The 19,342-nt window shown below is 36.8% G+C and overlaps 2 protein-coding genes across 2 annotated transcripts; one reads left to right on the top strand and one right to left on the bottom strand.

Moving 5' to 3' along the window:
• Nucleotides 1-10,281: 10,281 nt before the first annotated feature.
• LOC119070714 lies at nucleotides 10,282-10,971 on the bottom strand. The gene is made up of 3 exons (XM_037175170.1): nucleotides 10,827-10,971; nucleotides 10,479-10,766; nucleotides 10,282-10,423 (listed from the first exon to the last, which is right to left on the bottom strand). The coding sequence occupies exons 1-3, from the start codon at nucleotides 10,950-10,952 to the stop codon at nucleotides 10,340-10,342; spliced, it is 498 nt and encodes a 165-aa protein (XP_037031065.1). The 5' UTR covers nucleotides 10,953-10,971; the 3' UTR covers nucleotides 10,282-10,339.
• Nucleotides 10,972-12,169: 1,198 nt separating this feature from the next.
• LOC119070401 (innexin inx7) lies at nucleotides 12,170-18,902 on the top strand. Its single transcript, XM_037174729.1, has 5 exons — nucleotides 12,170-12,744; nucleotides 15,632-15,728; nucleotides 16,015-16,192; nucleotides 17,920-18,457; nucleotides 18,522-18,902. Exons 1-5 carry the CDS (start codon nucleotides 12,605-12,607, stop codon nucleotides 18,880-18,882), a joined length of 1,314 nt encoding a protein of 437 aa, XP_037030624.1. The 5' UTR covers nucleotides 12,170-12,604; the 3' UTR covers nucleotides 18,883-18,902.
• Nucleotides 18,903-19,342: the final 440 nt, after the last annotated feature.

Here is a 19,342-nt window from a genome sequence, read left to right as displayed (position 1 = left end):
AAATGTATGCGAGTATGAACTGGCCTTAAGGCCAGTTCATGGTCGCATATATCGCAAAAATGTATGCGAGTATGAACTGGCCTTAAGGCCAGTTCATGGTCGCATATATCGCAAAAATGTATGCGAGTATGAACTGGCCTTAAGGCCAGTTCATGGTCGCATATATCGCAAAAATGTATGCGAGTATGAACTGGCCTTAAGGCCAGTTCATGGTCGCATATATCGCAAAAATGTATGCGAGTATGAACTGGCCTTAAGGCCAGTTCATGGTCGCATATATCGCAAAAATGTATGCGAGTATGAACTGGCCTTAAGGCCAGTTCATGGTCGCATATATCGCAAAAATGTATGCGAGTATGAACTGGCCTTAAGGCCAGTTCATGGTCGCATATATCGCAAAAATGTATGCGAGTATGAACTGGCCTTAAGGCCAGTTCATGGTCGCATATATCGCAAAAATGTATGCGAGTATGAACTGGCCTTAAGGCCAGTTCATGGTCGCATATATCGCAAAAAATGTATGCGAGTATGAACTGGCCTTAAGGCCAGTTCATGGTCGCATATATCGCAAAAATGTATGCGAGTATGAACTGGCCTTAAGGCCAGTTCATGGTCGCATATATCGCAAAAATGTATGCGAGTATGAACTGGCCTTAAGGCCAGTTCATGGTCGCATATATCGCAAAAATGTATGCGAGTATGAACTGGCCTTAAGGCCAGTTCATGGTCGCATATATCGCAAAAATGTATGCGAGTATGAACTGGCCTTAAGGCCAGTTCATGGTCGCATATATCGCAAAAATGTATGCGAGTATGAACTGGCCTTAAGGCCAGTTCATGGTCGCATATATCGCAAAAATGTATGCGAGTATGAACTGGCCTTAAGGCCAGTTCATGGTCGCATATATCGCAAAAATGTATGCGAGTATGAACTGGCCTTAAGGCCAGTTCATGGTCGCATATATCGCAAAAATGTATGCGAGTATGAACTGGCCTTAAGGCCAGTTCATGGTCGCATATATCGCAAAAATGTATGCGAGTATGAACTGGCCTTAAGGCCAGTTCATGGTCGCATATATCGCAAAAATGTATGCGAGTATGAACTGGCCTTAAGGCCAGTTCATGGTCGCATATATCGCAAAAATGTATGCGAGTATGAACTGGCCTTAAGGCCAGTTCATGGTCGCATATATCGCAAAAATGTATGCGAGTATGAACTGGCCTTAAGGCCAGTTCATGGTCGCATATATCGCAAAAATGTATGCGAGTATGAACTGGCCTTAAGGCCAGTTCATGGTCGCATATATCGCAAAAATGTATGCGAGTATGAACTGGCCTTAAGGCCAGTTCATGGTCGCATATATCGCAAAAATGTATGCGAGTATGAACTGGCCTTAAGGCCAGTTCATGGTCGCATATATATCGCAAAAATGTATGCGAGTATGAACTGGCCTTAAGGCCAGTTCATGGTCGCATATATATCGCAAAAATGTATGCGAGTATGAACTGGCCTTAAGGCCAGTTCATGGTCGCATATATATCGCAAAAATGTATGCGAGTATGAACTGGCCTTAAGGCCAGTTCATGGTCGCATATATATCGCAAAAATGTATGCGAGTATGAACTGGCCTTAAGGCCAGTTCATGGTCGCATATATATCGCAAAAATGTATGCGAGTATGAACTGGCCTTAAGGCCAGTTCATGGTCGCATATATATCGCAAAAATGTATGCGAGTATGAACTGGCCTTAAGGCCAGTTCATGGTCGCATATATATCGCAAAAATGTATGCGAGTATGAACTGGCCTTAAGGCCAGTTCATGGTCGCATATATATCGCAAAAATGTATGCGAGTATGAACTGGCCTTAAGGCCAGTTCATGGTCGCATATATATCGCAAAAATGTATGCGAGTATGAACTGGCCTTAAGGCCAGTTCATGGTCGCATATATATCGCAAAAATGTATGCGAGTATGAACTGGCCTTAAGGCCAGTTCATGGTCGCATATATATCGCAAAAATGTATGCGAGTATGAACTGGCCTTAAGGCCAGTTCATGGTCGCATATATATCGCAAAAATGTATGCGAGTATGAACTGGCCTTAAGGCCAGTTCATGGTCGCATATATATCGCAAAAATGTATGCGAGTATGAACTGGCCTTAAGGCCAGTTCATGGTCGCATATATATCGCAAAAATGTATGCGAGTATGAACTGGCCTTAAGGCCAGTTCATGGTCGCATATATATCGCAAAAATGTATGCGAGTATGAACTGGCCTTAAGGCCAGTTCATGGTCGCATATATATCGCAAAAATGTATGCGAGTATGAACTGGCCTTAAGGGGAGGTTAAAGGCTTTGACATTCCGAAAGCAATTATAACGCCATCTATCAAAGAATCAACCAATTGTAACATTTCACTCACCCCGCCACCTCTGTGTGAAGTCTGAAGTTTCTCAGTTACTCGGCATAAATAATGAATTATGTGAACAACAGCTTTTATGCAGAATGTGCACCCAAACACCCAATATTAGTTAGAATATTCATCAGTTAGTCACTAGTTATCGTAATTTACCGATAATAACTCCATCTTTGTGTTTACCATCAACAAAACAAAACACAACGAACGACACGAAACACTGAAAATCATTCGACCGAAAAAACAATGCGGCGAAATTTTGAAATTCTTCAACAAATGGCACCTGACTATATTTATTATTCGCACAAAAAGCCACTATTTGTAACCGATTACCGACAAAATTATTCGAATACAAAAAAAAAATTGGCGATAGACGCGTCTGATCAGATGAAATTTGAATTTTCACTAATTTGTCAGCGACATACTTTGATTCAAATAATCAGCAATGTTTCCTAACGACGCAGAGGGTGTATGTTAGAAATAATCGAAGAATTTCAACGAATTCAATTTATATTTCATGTGCAATCAACTTTCATTGATTATGTGTCGACTGAATGTATGACATGCATCAATATATACGATTATGCGCTACGTAACAGCAGCCTAAAATTTACGTATCTATGGTGGACGGTTAGATTTATGGCAATTTCACGAGTTGTAGCCCGAAGGAAATCAATAAAACGAAAGTTCTTATAATTTCTTTGAACACCAGATAAAATATTTCAATAAAAAAAAAAATCATGGAAAGAATTCGAACTTGAACCTAAAAGATCCAAAAAGACTTATAGTCCGGCGCGATATCCATTACACCACACAGAACATGAGTTCCGTACAGTATAATTCCAGTGTATACACAACTCGCAATTTTTAGTTACTATAAAACCGTTTTGTATGGTATGTGCATGGGTGTGTGCATAAGATTTGATTTGAATTTTTTTTATGTCAAATCTTTTATGTAAATCAATCGTTGTTTCCATTAGGTGGATGAACATTATCAACATTATTTGACTCTTACACAGAGATTTTTTTTTTTTGAAACTGAATTCAAACAACTTTTATCCTCAACCTTTATGTAATTTTTTAAAAAATGCATCAAAAAGCCGACCGGCTGCTCTACTGAATATTGTGACAATGTGTAGAATATTCTACACATTATAACAATGCTCTGCAACGCATGAGGCTCGAACCCATGGCTCTAGAGTTTGTTTCCAAACTCTAGGCAGAGACTTGCCGCATGAGCTACCTGGTCGACTGAAAGACGTTGAATTTTTGTTGCTATTTATGCATTACGAAATTCGGTTCTCTATAATCTGAAATAATCGCAATAGTAACCGTCGACCAAAACAATTTGTCTATGACAATATTTCTACATTCTGTTGGCCGACCCAGTAGCCTATCGTGATTGTCTCTGCCTAGTGAGCAAATAATTCTACGGTCATGGGTTCAAGCCACTTGTGTTACAAGATATTGTAATAATGTGTAGAATATTCTTCAATTAGTCACAGGCCTTGGTTCGGCTTTTTGATGTTTTCTCATTGTATTTTTTAGAGAAAAAAAAACGAGCGAACAGTGAATAAGAATTCGAGAGTTACCAAAACATTCCGCAAATATTAATTTCGTATAATATTGATTATATTTTTGACGTTCATTTGCACCTATTTATATCAAAATGAAACTATAACAATCTCTAAAAAAAAAAAAGTTTTTGCAAAGGATTCGAACCTACGATACAGTAACCAAAAATATACCTAGTCCAGAACGTAAACCATTACGCCACAGAGAACATACAGCTTGTCTATTTGAATTGCACTGTAAACATTGCATGCCGAATTACATACAATATCGAATGATGAATTCTATCCAAAATCATTTTGTAATGGTATGTGTGCTCTAGAATTCAAATTTTGTCTCCTTTTTCTTGTCAAATTTGATTGAAAGAAAAAAAAAATCATATTTCAACGAAAAATTGTTGCTCTGCAATCATATTGTTAGTGGTCGTCACGTATCTTTAACCGGTGAATATCCCTTGATTAACCGGTGAATATCCGTTGATTAACCGGTGAATATCCGTTGATTAACCGGTGAATATCCGTTGATTAACCGATGAATATCCGTTGATTAACCGGTGAATATCCGGTGAAAATCCAGTGATTAACAATCGCAAAACATTGGGTGGTCGTTTTTCTGTGACTAAGTGATATGTACCATATGTATCGATCTGCTTCGATATGTATCGATCTGCTTCGATATGTATCGATCTGCTTCGATATGTATCGATCTGCTTCGATATGTATCGATCTGCTTCGATATGTATCGATCTGCTTCGATATGTAACATATGTATTGACCTGCTTCGATATGTATCGTTCTGCTTCGAAATGTAGCGATCTGCTTCGATGTGTATCGATCTGCTTCGATATGTATCGATCTGCATCGATATGTATCGATCTGCTTCGATATGTATCGATCTGCTTCGATATGTACCGATGCAGATCGATACATATCGAAGCAGATCGATACACATCGAAGCAGATCGATACATATCGAAGCAGATCGATACATATCGAAGCAGATCGACACATATCGAAGCAGATCAATACATATGTTACATATCGAAGCAGATCGATACATATCGAAGCAGATCGATACATATCGAAGCAGATCGATACATATCGAAGCAGATCGATACATATCGAAGCAGATCGATACATATCGAAGCAGATCGATACATATCGAAGCAGATCGATACATATGGTACATATCACTTAGTCACAGAAAAACGACCACCCAATGTTTTGCGATTGTTAATCACTGGATTTTCACCGGATATTCACCGGTTAATCAACGGATATTCATCGGTTAATCAACGGATATTCACCGGTTAATCAACGGATATTCACCGGTTAATCAACGGATATTCACCGGTTAATCAAGGGATATTCACCGGTTAAAGATACGTGACGACCACTAACAATATGATTGCAGAGCAACAATTTTTCGTTGAAATATGATTTTTTTTTTCTTTCAATCAAATTTGACAAGAAAAAGGAGACAAAATTTGAATTCTAGAGCACACATACCATTACAAAATGATTTTGGATAGAATTCATCATTCGATATTGTATGTAATTCGGCATGCAATGTTTACAGTGCAATTCAAATAGACAAGCTGTATGTTCTCTGTGGCGTAATGGTTTACGTTCTGGACTAGGTATATTTTTGGTTACTGTATCGTAGGTTCGAATCCTTTGCAAAAACTTTTTTTTTTTTAGAGATTGTTATAGTTTCATTTTGATATAAATAGGTGCAAATGAACGTCAAAAATATAATCAATATTATACGAAATTAATATTTGCGGAATGTTTTGGTAACTCTCGAATTCTTATTCACTGTTCGCTCGTTTTTTTTTCTCTAAAAAATACAATGAGAAAACATCAAAAAGCCGAACCAAGGCCTGTGACTAATTGAAGAATATTCTACACATTATTACAATATCTTGTAACACAAGTGGCTTGAACCCATGACCGTAGAATTATTTGCTCACTAGGCAGAGACAATCACGATAGGCTACTGGGTCGGCCAACAGAATGTAGAAATATTGTCATAGACAAATTGTTTTGGTCGACGGTTACTATTGCGATTATTTCAGATTATAGAGAACCGAATTTCGTAATGCATAAATAGCAACAAAAATTCAACGTCTTTCAGTCGACCAGGTAGCTCATGCGGCAAGTCTCTGCCTAGAGTTTGGAAACAAACTCTAGAGCCATGGGTTCGAGCCTCATGCGTTGCAGAGCATTGTTATAATGTGTAGAATATTCTACACATTGTCACAATATTCAGTAGAGCAGCCGGTCGGCTTTTTGATGCATTTTTTAAAAAATTACATAAAGGTTGAGGATAAAAGTTGTTTGAATTCAGTTTCAAAAAAAAAAATCTCTGTGTAAGAGTCAAATAATGTTGATAATGTTCATCCACCTAATGGAAACAACGATTGATTTACATAAAAGATTTGACATAAAAAAAATTCAAATCAAATCTTATGCACACACCCATGCACATACCATACAAAACGGTTTTATAGTAACTAAAAATTGCGAGTTGTGTATACACTGGAATTATACTGTACGGAACTCATGTTCTGTGTGGTGTAATGGATATCGCGCCGGACTATAAGTCTTTTTGGATCTTTTAGGTTCAAGTTCGAATTCTTTCCATGATTTTTTTTTTTTTATTGAAATATTTTATCTGGTGTTCAAAGAAATTATAAGAACTTTCGTTTTATTGATTTCCTTCGGGCTACAACTCGTGAAATTGCCATAAATCTAACCGTCCACCATAGATACGTAAATTTTAGGCTGCTGTTACGTAGCGCATAATCGTATATATTGATGCATGTCATACATTCAGTCGACACATAATCAATGAAAGTTGATTGCACATGAAATATAAATTGAATTCGTTGAAATTCTTCGATTATTTCTAACATACACCCTCTGCGTCGTTAGGAAACATTGCTGATTATTTGAATCAAAGTATGTCGCTGACAAATTAGTGAAAATTCAAATTTCATCTGATCAGACGCGTCTATCGCCAATTTTTTTTTTGTATTCGAATAATTTTGTCGGTAATCGGTTACAAATAGTGGCTTTTTGTGCGAATAATAAATATAGTCAGGTGCCATTTGTTGAAGAATTTCAAAATTTCGCCGCATTGTTTTTTCGGTCGAATGATTTTCAGTGTTTCGTGTCGTTCGTTGTGTTTTGTTTTGTTGATGGTAAACACAAAGATGGAGTTATTATCGGTAAATTACGATAACTAGTGACTAACTGATGAATATTCTAACTAATATTGGGTGTTTGGGTGCACATTCTGCATAAAAGCTGTTGTTCACATAATTCATTATTTATGCCGAGTAACTGAGAAACTTCAGACTTCACACAGAGGTGGCGGGGTGAGTGAAATGTTACAATTGGTTGATTCTTTGATAGATGGCGTTATAATTGCTTTCGGAATGTCAAAGCCTTTAACCTCGCCTTAAGGCCAGTTCATGGTCGCATATATATCGCAAAAATGTATGCGAGTATGAACTGGCCTTAAGGCCAGTTCATGGTCGCATATATATCGCAAAAATGTATGCGAGTATGAACTGGCCTTAAGGCCAGTTCATGGTCGCATATATATCGCAAAAATGTATGCGAGTATGAACTGGCCTTAAGGCCAGTTCATGGTTGCATATATATCGCAAAAATGTATGCGAGTATGAACTGGCCTTAAGGCCAGTTCATGGTCGCATATATATCGCAAAAATGTATGCGAGTATGAACTGGCCTTAAGGCCAGTTCATGGTCGCATATATATCGCAAAAATGTATGCGAGTATGAACTGGCCTTAAGGCCAGTTCATGGTCGCATATATATCGCAAAAATGTATGCGAGTATGAACTGGCCTTAAGGCCAGTTCATGGTCGCATATATATCGCAAAAATGTATGCGAGTATGAACTGGCCTTAAGGCCAGTTCATGGTCGCATATATATCGCAAAAATGTATGCGAGTATGAACTGGCCTTAAGGCCAGTTCATGGTCGCATATATATCGCAAAAATGTATGCGAGTATGAACTGGCCTTAAGGCCAGTTCATGGTTGCATATATATCGCAAAAATGTATGCGAGTATGAACTGGCCTTAAGGCCAGTTCATGGTCGCATATATATCGCAAAAATGTATGCGAGTATGAACTGGCCTTAAGGCCAGTTCATGGTCGCATATATATCGCAAAAATGTATGCGAGTATGAACTGGCCTTAAGGCCAGTTCATGGTCGCATATATATCGCAAAAATGTATGCGAGTATGAACTGGCCTTAAGGCCAGTTCATGGTCGCATATATATCGCAAAAATGTATGCGAGTATGAACTGGCCTTAAGGCCAGTTCATGGTCGCATATATATCGCAAAAATGTATGCGAGTATGAACTGGCCTTAAGGCCAGTTCATGGTCGCATATATATCGCAAAAATGTATGCGAGTATGAACTGGCCTTAAGGCCAGTTCATGGTCGCATATATATCGCAAAAATGTATGCGAGTATGAACTGGCCTTAAGGCCAGTTCATGGTCGCATATATATCGCAAAAATGTATGCGAGTATGAACTGGCCTTAAGGCCAGTTCATGGTCGCATACATTTTTGCGATATATGCGACCATATATATCGCAAAAATGTATGCGAGTATGAACTGGCCTTAAGGCCAGTTCATGGTCGCATATATCGCAAAAATGTATGCGAGTATGAACTGGCCTTAAGGCCAGTTCATGGTCGCATATATCGCAAAAATGTATGCGAGTATGAACTGGCCTTAAGGCCAGTTCATGGTCGCATATATCGCAAAAATGTATGCGAGTATGAACTGGCCTTAAGGCCAGTTCATGGTCGCATATATCGCAAAAATGTATGCGAGTATGAACTGGCCTTAAGGCCAGTTCATGGTCGCATATATCGCAAAAATGTATGCGAGTATGAACTGGCCTTAAGGCCAGTTCATGGTCGCATATATCGCAAAAATGTATGCGAGTATGAACTGGCCTTAAGGCCAGTTCATGGTCGCATATATCGCAAAAATGTATGCGAGTATGAACTGGCCTTAAGGCCAGTTCATGGTCGCATATATCGCAAAAATGTATGCGAGTATGAACTGGCCTTAAGGCCAGTTCATGGTCGCATATATCGCAAAAATGTATGCGAGTATGAACTGGCCTTAAGGCCAGTTCATGGTCGCATATATCGCAAAAATGTATGCGAGTATGAACTGGCCTTAAGGCCAGTTCATGGTCGCATATATCGCAAAAATGTATGCGAGTATGAACTGGCCTTAAGGCCAGTTCATGGTCGCATATATCGCAAAAATGTATGCGAGTATGAACTGGCCTTAAGGCCAGTTCATGGTCGCATATATCGCAAAAATGTATGCGAGTATGAACTGGCCTTAATACTTAATGGTAATTACGTACTGATTAGCAGATTTATATTCTCGCTTTCGGCTCGAGATGCAAACACCACACATGTCAAAATAATCATATCCGAAGCATATCAAACTCGTCATCTTTGTTATCGCTTCCTTCTCGAGACAGCAGCGTTGACCTAGAGGTGATCACTGAATTTAGACCTGACCTGGCATAATCTGATTCTACCTAAAAAATAATAATGTTGGGACGTGAAGGAGGCCGAGATTCCAGGAGTGCAGCGAGTAAACTTTTTTGAATGGAGTTCTACCGTTGTCCAATGTTCAATCAAAAAATACCTATTTGGCATTAATATTTATTTAATTGAACTATACATGACTAGACAGCTGAGCTTTAAGTAATAAACAAGAGACCAATCAAAGAATTCCCCAGTCATCAAGAAGTAAATGATTTCAGTGTAGCGAACAGTGATTAACTATAACCTGCGATCTATTTCATTGTAGTGATCAACGACCGCCAAATAAAACCGTTGATGGTAGGTATTCAACAACGAAAGAGTAATTTCAAAAAAAATGCAAAGTTTTTCCGTTGTTATTGAAGCAAATCACAGAATGAATCATTTTGTTTCCTAAATCCGTCATGGAATTGATTTAACAAACAAATTGGTTTATGAATCCAACCAGTCATCTGAAATTCTTATCAAATTTCTTGTAAAAAACCGTGAAATGATTTAAACGTCACGAATTACTTGGAACGTTAAATTGATTCAACGGAATTCACAACAACTTGTGGGAAATATTAAAACATTTGCAATTTGTATGCTTGACGGTGGTTTCTTTTGCAATGTGACTACAACAGTTAGGTAAAGATAGTTCAACATAGTTCAAACACAAAGAAATTATTAACACTCTTTAATGTGTCCAGTGATTGTAAATGTGACTATACCTAACGCACCTACACTCTAGGTAGTAATGGGACTTGATTCAATCGATTGGTCTTGACTCGGTGCATTGACTTTAGAACCATTTGCTTTGGTGCCAATGGACTGAAAAATGAATAGCATCAGTTGTTGGATATCACACACCAAATGTGTGTCGTACAAACAATTGAAAATCTTCTGTTAAAGATTGTAACAGAACATTGCACCCCAGATTATTAAAATCGTCCTCCAAATAGAAATCATTGGTATCGTACTCCTCACGAACAGACACAGATTCTGGATTTATAGCCACCCACAACTCATCTGTGGCTAAGGACTCTTCCAGGTGATTTGATACTTTTTCTTCTTGTAAATTGAATTCTTTTATCAAATCCTCTGTTACGTCTGACTCATCAATCCATGCGTTTTCGGAAGCAGGATATCCCAACCATTTTATCAAATATTCCGTCTAAATACGATACCAAATCAATCGAAAATTGCATTAGTGTCAAGACAATCCACATTCAACCTTGTGTCCGTTTTTTCGCTTCTTCAAAATTTGATCCACTTCAAATACAAATGGGTCGTCCTTGTATATCGGTGGTGGTTTTTTCGATTGATTTCGTCGATTTTTCTTTGATTTCGATTTGTCCATTTTGTTTTGTTGATAAGCAAAGTACTGTGCGACAACGAAAACAGATGTAATGACAAACCACCCTTTTTTCCAACAAAGCTTACTTGTACTATTAGTACATTTTACGTCCGTGGTTTAAAATTTTTGTTTCGACGAATTGGGGCGTTATAGCAAAGCATCGTTAACATTACCGTAACACTTAAAGTATTACAGGATGAGGATTGACGAGATGAGGGCTATCTTCTAATATGTATGTTGTGCGTTATGAAGTAGTAGATTTTGAATCGATTCACTGATAGAAAAACTGATGAAATAATGACAGAGGCACATCGCAGATGTAGCTTTTGTTCTTACCTGGGCGGATAGGAGTCAAAGCTCTGATAAAAAACATTTTTTATTATAAAAGTCAGAAAAGTTAATCTTTTGCCCGGGTAGTCGCGATAACCACTGATAGTAGATCCGCACCTGACTAACGAAATGGTGGTTGCATTCTTAAAACTTTCCACATAAAAGCAGCAGCACGAGTAAATGGTCATTACAGAGGAAATTGAAAATTTCCGCAATTAAATTGTCCTCGATTTATCGACTTAACTGACGATACGGCACCAATTTTCATTACAAATAAAAGTTCATTTTGTGTGAAACTCAATGAAATATCAATTTAGAATCTTTAATTAACTGATTTTTCCATCAATTGTATTCGAGGAGTTCTTTCATGCATAAATACAGATATATACACTTTGAAGAGATATCTAATATCGATGCCGTTTTGTAGTTCTTCGCACAATATTCCAGAAACTCGAGATAAGACCTTCTAAGTCGAATAAGATTCCAACGAATTAAGAAAGGTTAATTTTACAAGACCTCACTCAAGTATAACAATTAGCATGGTCACGCACAGTCGCAATTTTTCATCTCATATTACCGATGTGATTGTCTGAGAAAATCCATTCACATATCATCAAAGTTACATTAAAAACTTTTTCTAACAACCGACGATTCTCATTATTTCGTACTTATTTGTTGTTGATTATCGTGTAACGAAATCAATTGAAAACCCACATCATTGATAATTTATATACGGATATTCGGTCCGAGAACGTTTCCTAAACGTGATACACTTGGCACTCAAGAAATAAACAAAAATCAAAATTGTGATTAGACTAAAAATAAAAGTTTTGAAATTTCGGGAAAAACGGAAAATATAATTACTTTTTATCGGTGTCTTGTAAGCGATATGAAGTGGTTTTTGTGTTATGACTACAGATAAAGTATCTATATCAATAATTACGTTTGTAAGACATTGCTCGACGAAAAGAGTTGATAACAAAAGTGAATTCTTACGTTAAATACTTGACAATTTTGTTTGACTGTTTTAGTATCAATTTTGATATGCGATGTTTCGCATAATAAACTGTCGTTGCATCGAATTTCATATATTTAAATTGAATTAGATACTCGTGTTCGCCGGTCTGTTTCGAATTGTATCAGTGTGTATCAGTATCAGTAAAAAATGAACTAACGGAAAGATTCGTCTTCGGTCATATTAATGACGATAAGACCGATGAGAGACACTTAAGTGAAAGAGAAATGACCTAAAAATTGTTGTGATAAATCATTCGTTTAAATCCGAATTTTAATAAAACCACTTGAAACTAATACATATACCGAAAATGTTATCATCATTTGCTGCTATTGCACCACATCTACGACATAAACTCCGAAAAATCTCAATCGATAATTTAGCATTTAAGTTCCACTATAGGGCTACGTTTATCATTCTCTTAGTTTGTACAATACTTGTCACGTCTAGGTGAGTATCGTTTATAGTCAGGCCCGGACTGGCCATACTGGGCGATCGAGCGAGACCTGATGCGCCTTTCTAATTTGGCGCCTCTTTCAATATTGGTGACTATTTAGGGTGCGTATTTATTCTACGAGCTCGATACGCCTTTTGGTAGTCAGTCCGGCCCTGTATATAGTATAAATAAACATGTAAAACAAATAAACTCAAGTAAATATTGACGGAAAAATGAAGATTTTTTTTTTGTAGAAGATAAACTAATTTCCTGTCGGAATTTTGAATTTATGAACCTTTAAGTTAGATATGTATGTAGGTCGGCTTGATGTATTAATGTCGCTGATAAGAGAAATTATTCCCTTTATTTCTACATATCTACTTCAAGTCTAGCGATGCATCTGTTTTCACCACTAAACTAAAAGATTTAAAAAATGAAATCAAAGTACTTGACAAGACAATCAACGGTATTAAGAAATAAAATATTTTAATGTGTAGGCATCCTGTACGTTGTATTTACATTGTCTGCGATGAGAATGTAAATGAAACTTACATGTTAGGTTTTTCGATGATTTACATGCTATGCGCGATCATTTACATGCGCTGGTCGGAAATTTTTCGATGATTTTGTTTATGTTTTCACTTCACACAAACCACGACATAAATTAGAATCTACACAGGCAGAACTATTTTTTGGTACACCTGCCATCGATAACATTGAGAAAACACTAAAATCACACTGAATTTATAGTTTAATAGTAGATTACAGCAGAGCCTATGTAAATGAGTAATACATGTGTGCGATGTTTGCGGCGGGAGAGCCGAAGGCGAGCCGCCGAATATCGCACACATGTATTACTCATTCACATAGGCTCTTCTGTACTGTACTTTAATGTGTAGGCATCCTGTGCGTTGTATTTACATTGTGTAAGATGAAAACTACGAAACAATTTTGCATAAAAATAGCATTTCGGAACCTTTCCACTTCTCACCATTTTGCACTAAAATTTAATTTTCATTTAGTAGGCATCGATTGTGCACGACATTTCGGCGATATTTATTTGACTTCTTCGTTGTTTGACAGTTTCTCAGTTTCAGTTAAAAATATTTGATTTTGTTGTTTAAAATTGTAAATTCAGTGGTGATTTTAGTGTTTTTTAAATGTATCGGTGGCAAGTGCACCAAAAAATAGTTGTGCCTGTGTAAATTCTAATCTATGTCGTGTTTTGTGTGAAGTGCAAACATAAACAAAATCATCGCAACATTTCCGACCAGTGCATGTAAGTGATCACGCATAGCATGTAAATCATCGAAAAGTCTAACATGTAAATTGAATTTACATTCTCATCGCAGACAATGTAAATACAACGTACAGGATGCCTACACATTAAAATAACAAAATCAAAACTTTTGCACTGAAACTGAGAATGACAACAACAAAGAAGTCAATTAAATATAGCCGAAATGGCGTGCACAACCGATGCCTACTAAATGAAAATAAAATTTTTGTTCAAAATGGTTAAAAGTGGAAAGGTTCCGAAATGCTGTTTTATGCAAAATTGTTTCGTAGTTTTCATCTTAGACAATGTAATTACTACGCACAGAATGCCTACACATTAAAGAACAGTACAGATGAGCCTATGTGAATGAGTAATACATGTGTGCGAAATTAGGCGGTTCGCCTTCGGCTCACACGCCACAAACATCGCACACATGTATTACTCATTTACATAGGCTCTGCTGTAATCTACTAGAAAGAAGGCAAACGTGGATAATTTCGGCAATGTCATACAGGCCTCAATCATACAGGCCTTTCTTCGCTGCTTTCAGTGTAGATAAATGGGTTAAGAGGTCTGTCTGACTGTCTCATCGAAAGTAATGTTATATTGATTGTTACAACTCATTAAGAGTAATGATCCATCTGGAGGAGTAACGAATTTTCGACGATTATGATTACTATTATTACAAGCTTTTGAGGAGCAGGAAATATCGGAAATATCGAAAGTTATGACTCTTCGAGAGGAAAGTTATTACTCCTCGAGAGTTATTACTCCTCGAGAGTTATTACTCCTCGACAGTTATTACTCCTCGAGAGTTATTACTCCTCGAGAGTTATTACTCCTCGAGAGTTATTACTCCTACATAGCTCTAACTCCTAGAGAGCTTTTACTGCTCGAAAGCTATAACTCCCTCGAGAGGTATACCTCTTTTTGAGCTAAGACTCCTTGAGAGCCATAACTCGTCGAGATCTAATGCTCCACTAGAGCTATTCTGTTTTATTTTTCGTTCAGTGGTATCCCTACCATCCCTCTCTGGATAATTAAGTAAGAACTTTATTTATGGAAACTGCGATAGTCTGTGCACGCTACCATGACAATCGTTTCCCAAAGCATTAATTTACGTTGTAACCATTACCACAATCACAATTTGCTGAAAAGTCAAAACCCGTATTAACTTATCCTTACCCGAGAATAATGATTCCTTAATACTAAGAGTCTTAGTAAGAGATCGTCGAGAGCTTCACAATGACAAAAAAAAGTTTCAAAAAACTCACCGGTCGCAGGTAACTTTGTCTCCAGGTAATCCAGCTCATCTGCCTCAGCTGTATTTTTTGTATGGGGCGCTACAGCTGTGGCAGCTATTGTAGATTACTTGGAGACAAAGTTACCTGCAACAGCTGAATTTTTCGAAACTTTTTTGTCAGTGCAAGCTATGCTTATCTACGTTATCTGCAAGCTATCTAGATTAATTCTTGTATAGTTATGACCGTAAAAGTGAAATATCAGCGTTTCTTAAAGCAAACTACTTTCTGTAACGACTAAGACTGAGATTGAATTAGCTATTCGCAATTTAAATTATATTTTTCTTGATTTAATCGATTCATCTGTACTAACACTTTCAGACAATACATTGGGGAACATATTAGATGTATTACAGGTGGTACAATACCTGAACATGTTATAAACACATTTTGCTTCTTCACAACAACATTCACAGTGGTAAGAATTTACTTGTACGACTTGATTTATCTAATTATTTCACGTGTGTAGCAATTCCATAATAGATTAATCATGGAAATCATGGGAAGCTAGCCTTTTTTTCTGTTCGAAGAAACAAAAAGTGTTGAGTCATTTCAAACCTATGTTTCTTACACAGAGCATTTATATGCTCTGTGCACACATACATATTCACAAACGAGCCCAAGTTGTAATTCATTTATTTAAATCTGACAAACGTTTTACGTTGAATTTATGAATTAGAAACTGACCTTTATCCGTCCAACAGATTCGTCATTTAAACGAATCACAGCTGCAGAGTGGACTGTTACCCCATCCGGGTATTGGACCGTTAAAAGAAGACGATCCGATTCGTCATCATGCGTATTACCAATGGGTACCGTTCATTTTATTCGCTCAAGCAATGATGTTTTACTTGCCACATAATTTGTGGAGATCTTGGGAAGGTAGGTGATATTTTGAATGTATAAATGTGTCGCTCGTTCGTTCAGAATGTTTAATCAAACAGCGTTGATCGTTGTCGGAGATTTTTTTTTCTGTAAATAATATAAACGAGCCATCAGTGCTTGTATCAATAAAACAGCGCGATATTGCATACATCCATTAATTTAAATGTGATGTTCGAAACTTGTTTAACTCTGAAACTGACCACATAAAGCCATATACAAAATAAATAAAAACTTCTAAACGCATGGGACCAACAGCACCGATTTAGGAGCCTTAAACAAAAAAATTATTTTTCATTATTCGCAGTATTAAATGTTGCAAATATTTGCATATGAATGTGATCAATAAATTTTAAATTAAAAATTATTTGGAGTGACTCAGTCACACACAGCTAACGACGAAAAAAAAGATTACAATAATACACCCAGGATTTATATTTACAAAAAAAAAAAAAACCAGAGTTAAGAAAGCCATAAGCACAACAAAAGATACGATCGAAAAATGACCATAAATTTTAATTCAGAGGAAAAAACGGGTCTGCGACAATTTTTGGCTTTTAAATTTGCATATAACACCGTGTTCCCGCACTGGTAAATGTGAATTACGTGTTGCATGTTGAGAACATAAACCGTCTTTTGGTTTCTGTGTTTATTTTACTTTGATTTTGGCATCTTTATTTATGCTCAAAAACTGGATGGATACTCGATTAAAATATTAATAAGCTTGCTGTTGCTAACACTAAAAATTCACATTATCAATGCGGAAAGCTCAGGGCGAGGCTCAGGGCCTATTTTTTTAAGAAAATTTTAGCAAACTTTGGAAAATGTTATTGAATTTTCGGAAAATATTAGCGAATTTTGGAAAATCTTTATGAATTTTCGGAAAATCTTAGCAAATATTCGGAAAATCTTAGCAAATTTACGGAAAAACTTAGTAAATATTCGGAAAATCTTAGTAAATTTTCGGAAAATCTTAGTAAATATTCGGAAAATCTCAGAAAATTTTCGGAAAATCTTAGCGAATTTTGGAAAATCTTTATGAATTTTCTGAAAAGTTTAGCAAATATTCGGAAAATCTTAGCTAATTTACGGAAAATCTTAACAAATGTTCGGAGAGTCTTAGTAAATTTTCGAAAAATCTTAGTAAATATTTTGAAAATCGTAGAAAATTTTCTGAAAATCTTACAATCTCTAAACCGAACTGAATGGGAATACGTCCCATTTGGAATTGTATGTGACCAACTGGTGCAAAATAACGTATGCACACCAGTTCGGTTTAGCGATTGTAGTGAATTTTGGAAAATCTTTATGAATTTTCTGAAAATTTTAGCAAATATTCGGAAATTCTTAGTAAACTTACCGAAAATCTTAGCAAATTTACGGAAAAACTTAACAAATGTTCGAAAAGTCTTTAAAAAAATTCGGAAAACCTTAGTAAATATTCGAAAAATCTTACCAAATTTTCGGAAAATCTTAACAAATGTTCGGAAAGTCTTAACAAATATTTGGAAAAACTTAGCAAACTTTCGGAAAATTTTAGTAAATTTTCGTAAAATCTTAACAAATGTCCGGAAAGTCATAAGAAATGGTCGGATAATCTTATTTGGAAAATTGAACCGAATTCAGAAAATCAATTTTCCAGAAATAGGTGCTGGAAACCATAAAAGAATTCATTGCTGGTGTCCAAGATAAAATAAATTGAACTTTAATTTATTCATCCAACTAAGGTGGAAAAATCAAAGCCCTAGTCGATGGTCTACAAATGATCAGTCTTTCCCGGCACGTGAAAACGGAAGAGGATCTAAAAATCAGCAAAACCTACACACTACCATCACAACATACGGTCGACGGCCGAGTTCGACGAATCAAGGCGGCATTCCTTCAGCACATTCGAGTCAATCGTTTTTGGGCTTCACGACTAATCATCTGTGAACATCTTAATCTGCTGAATTTGATCATTCAAGTGGCATTCACCAATCGCTTTTTGGGCGGACAATTCTATTCACTTGGCGTCGACTTTATACGCGACGATTTCGATGGCATTATGGATTCACTGGATGTGGTGTTTCCGAAAGTCACCAAATGCCATTTCTTTAAGTACGGTGCATCGGGGACCATACAAAAACTGGATGCACTGTGTGTGATGGCATTGAATGTGATGAATGAGAAAATATTCATTTTTCTATGGTTTTGGTACATCGTTTTGGCGTTTGTATCGTGCATGGCTTTGATGTGGCGTATAGCGACAATGATTTTGCATGCAAGGTATATGTCCGAATCGATTGATTGCACCAATTAAGTTTTATTAATTTTTAAACATTTCTTATAGATCGACCCGTTTCAACGGTTTTGTCTTTTCAATGGCATGTCCAGGTCGATTAAATCCATGGGATATGTTGACGGTGACACAGCATTCATCGTTTTCGGACTGGTTGTTTTTGTACTATTTGGCGAAAAATATGGAACCGTACCTGTTTCGGGACATGTTAATCGACCTTGCTAACGAGTTGCGGCAAAGTGATGCATCCGATAATGAATTGCAAAGTGTGAATGCCGATGACGAAGTTGCAGATAGCGACGATGACGAGGAAGATTATGTGCGTCGGTATCGCAATGATAAGGTCACTGCAAATGAAAATGATAAAAATGACGAAGTTGATAAGATGTTGCTGTCTAATGAAAAGAAATAAATGAGCGAAGGGAATGGTGACTTGTTGTTGTTTCTTTCGTCGCGTAATTAATGTATCATTTAAAAGAGGAAGACACGGTACATGTGCAACCATCTGTGGTTGTGATTTGAAAGTTTTAAATGAATATGCTAAGATCAACACAAAGAAGAATTTCTTAAAAAATAACCGAAGAGGACTGAAACAAATCAAACAACTTTATGTGGCCTGTACACACATATATAATGTATTGCTGTATCTCTCCGGTATATTATGGTGACTGGTTAAGCACTCGTATTGGAATGAAATATCTTCAGGTAACAAGCATTCACAATGGAGATACTGGAGATACATTATATATGGTACAGTTTGGCATTAGCGTAGCCAGAAATTATGAAAATGAAATTTTTCTTGTGGTAACTTCTCTCTCACCAAAGTCTCCAAACATTCAGCATGCCAATGAAGAGGTTACGTGCGTACGATG

Source organism: Bradysia coprophila, chromosome II (genome assembly GCF_014529535.1).
Source record: "Bradysia coprophila strain Holo2 chromosome II, BU_Bcop_v1, whole genome shotgun sequence".
In the NCBI taxonomy this organism is placed as follows: Eukaryota; Metazoa; Arthropoda; class Insecta; order Diptera; family Sciaridae; genus Bradysia; species Bradysia coprophila.
This window is presented reverse-complemented; position numbering and strand designations above follow the sequence as displayed.

Coding starts and splice junctions, on each gene's coding strand:
- LOC119070714 (XM_037175170.1), bottom strand. CDS start 10,952: ATGGACAAATCGAAATCAAAGAAAAATCGACGAAATCAATCGAAAAAA. Junction 10,767..10,826: donor AGCGAAAAAACGGACACAAG/GTTGAATGTGGA, acceptor TATCGTATTTAG/ACGGAATATTTGATAAAATG. Junction 10,424..10,478: donor CAGAAGATTTTCAATTGTTT/GTACGACACACA, acceptor TTCATTTTTCAG/TCCATTGGCACCAAAGCAAA.
- LOC119070401 (XM_037174729.1), top strand. CDS start 12,605: ATGTTATCATCATTTGCTGCTATTGCACCACATCTACGACATAAACTC. Junction 16,193..17,919: donor TTTGTGGAGATCTTGGGAAG/GTAGGTGATATT, acceptor CATCCAACTAAG/GTGGAAAAATCAAAGCCCTA. Junction 18,458..18,521: donor ACAATGATTTTGCATGCAAG/GTATATGTCCGA, acceptor CATTTCTTATAG/ATCGACCCGTTTCAACGGTT.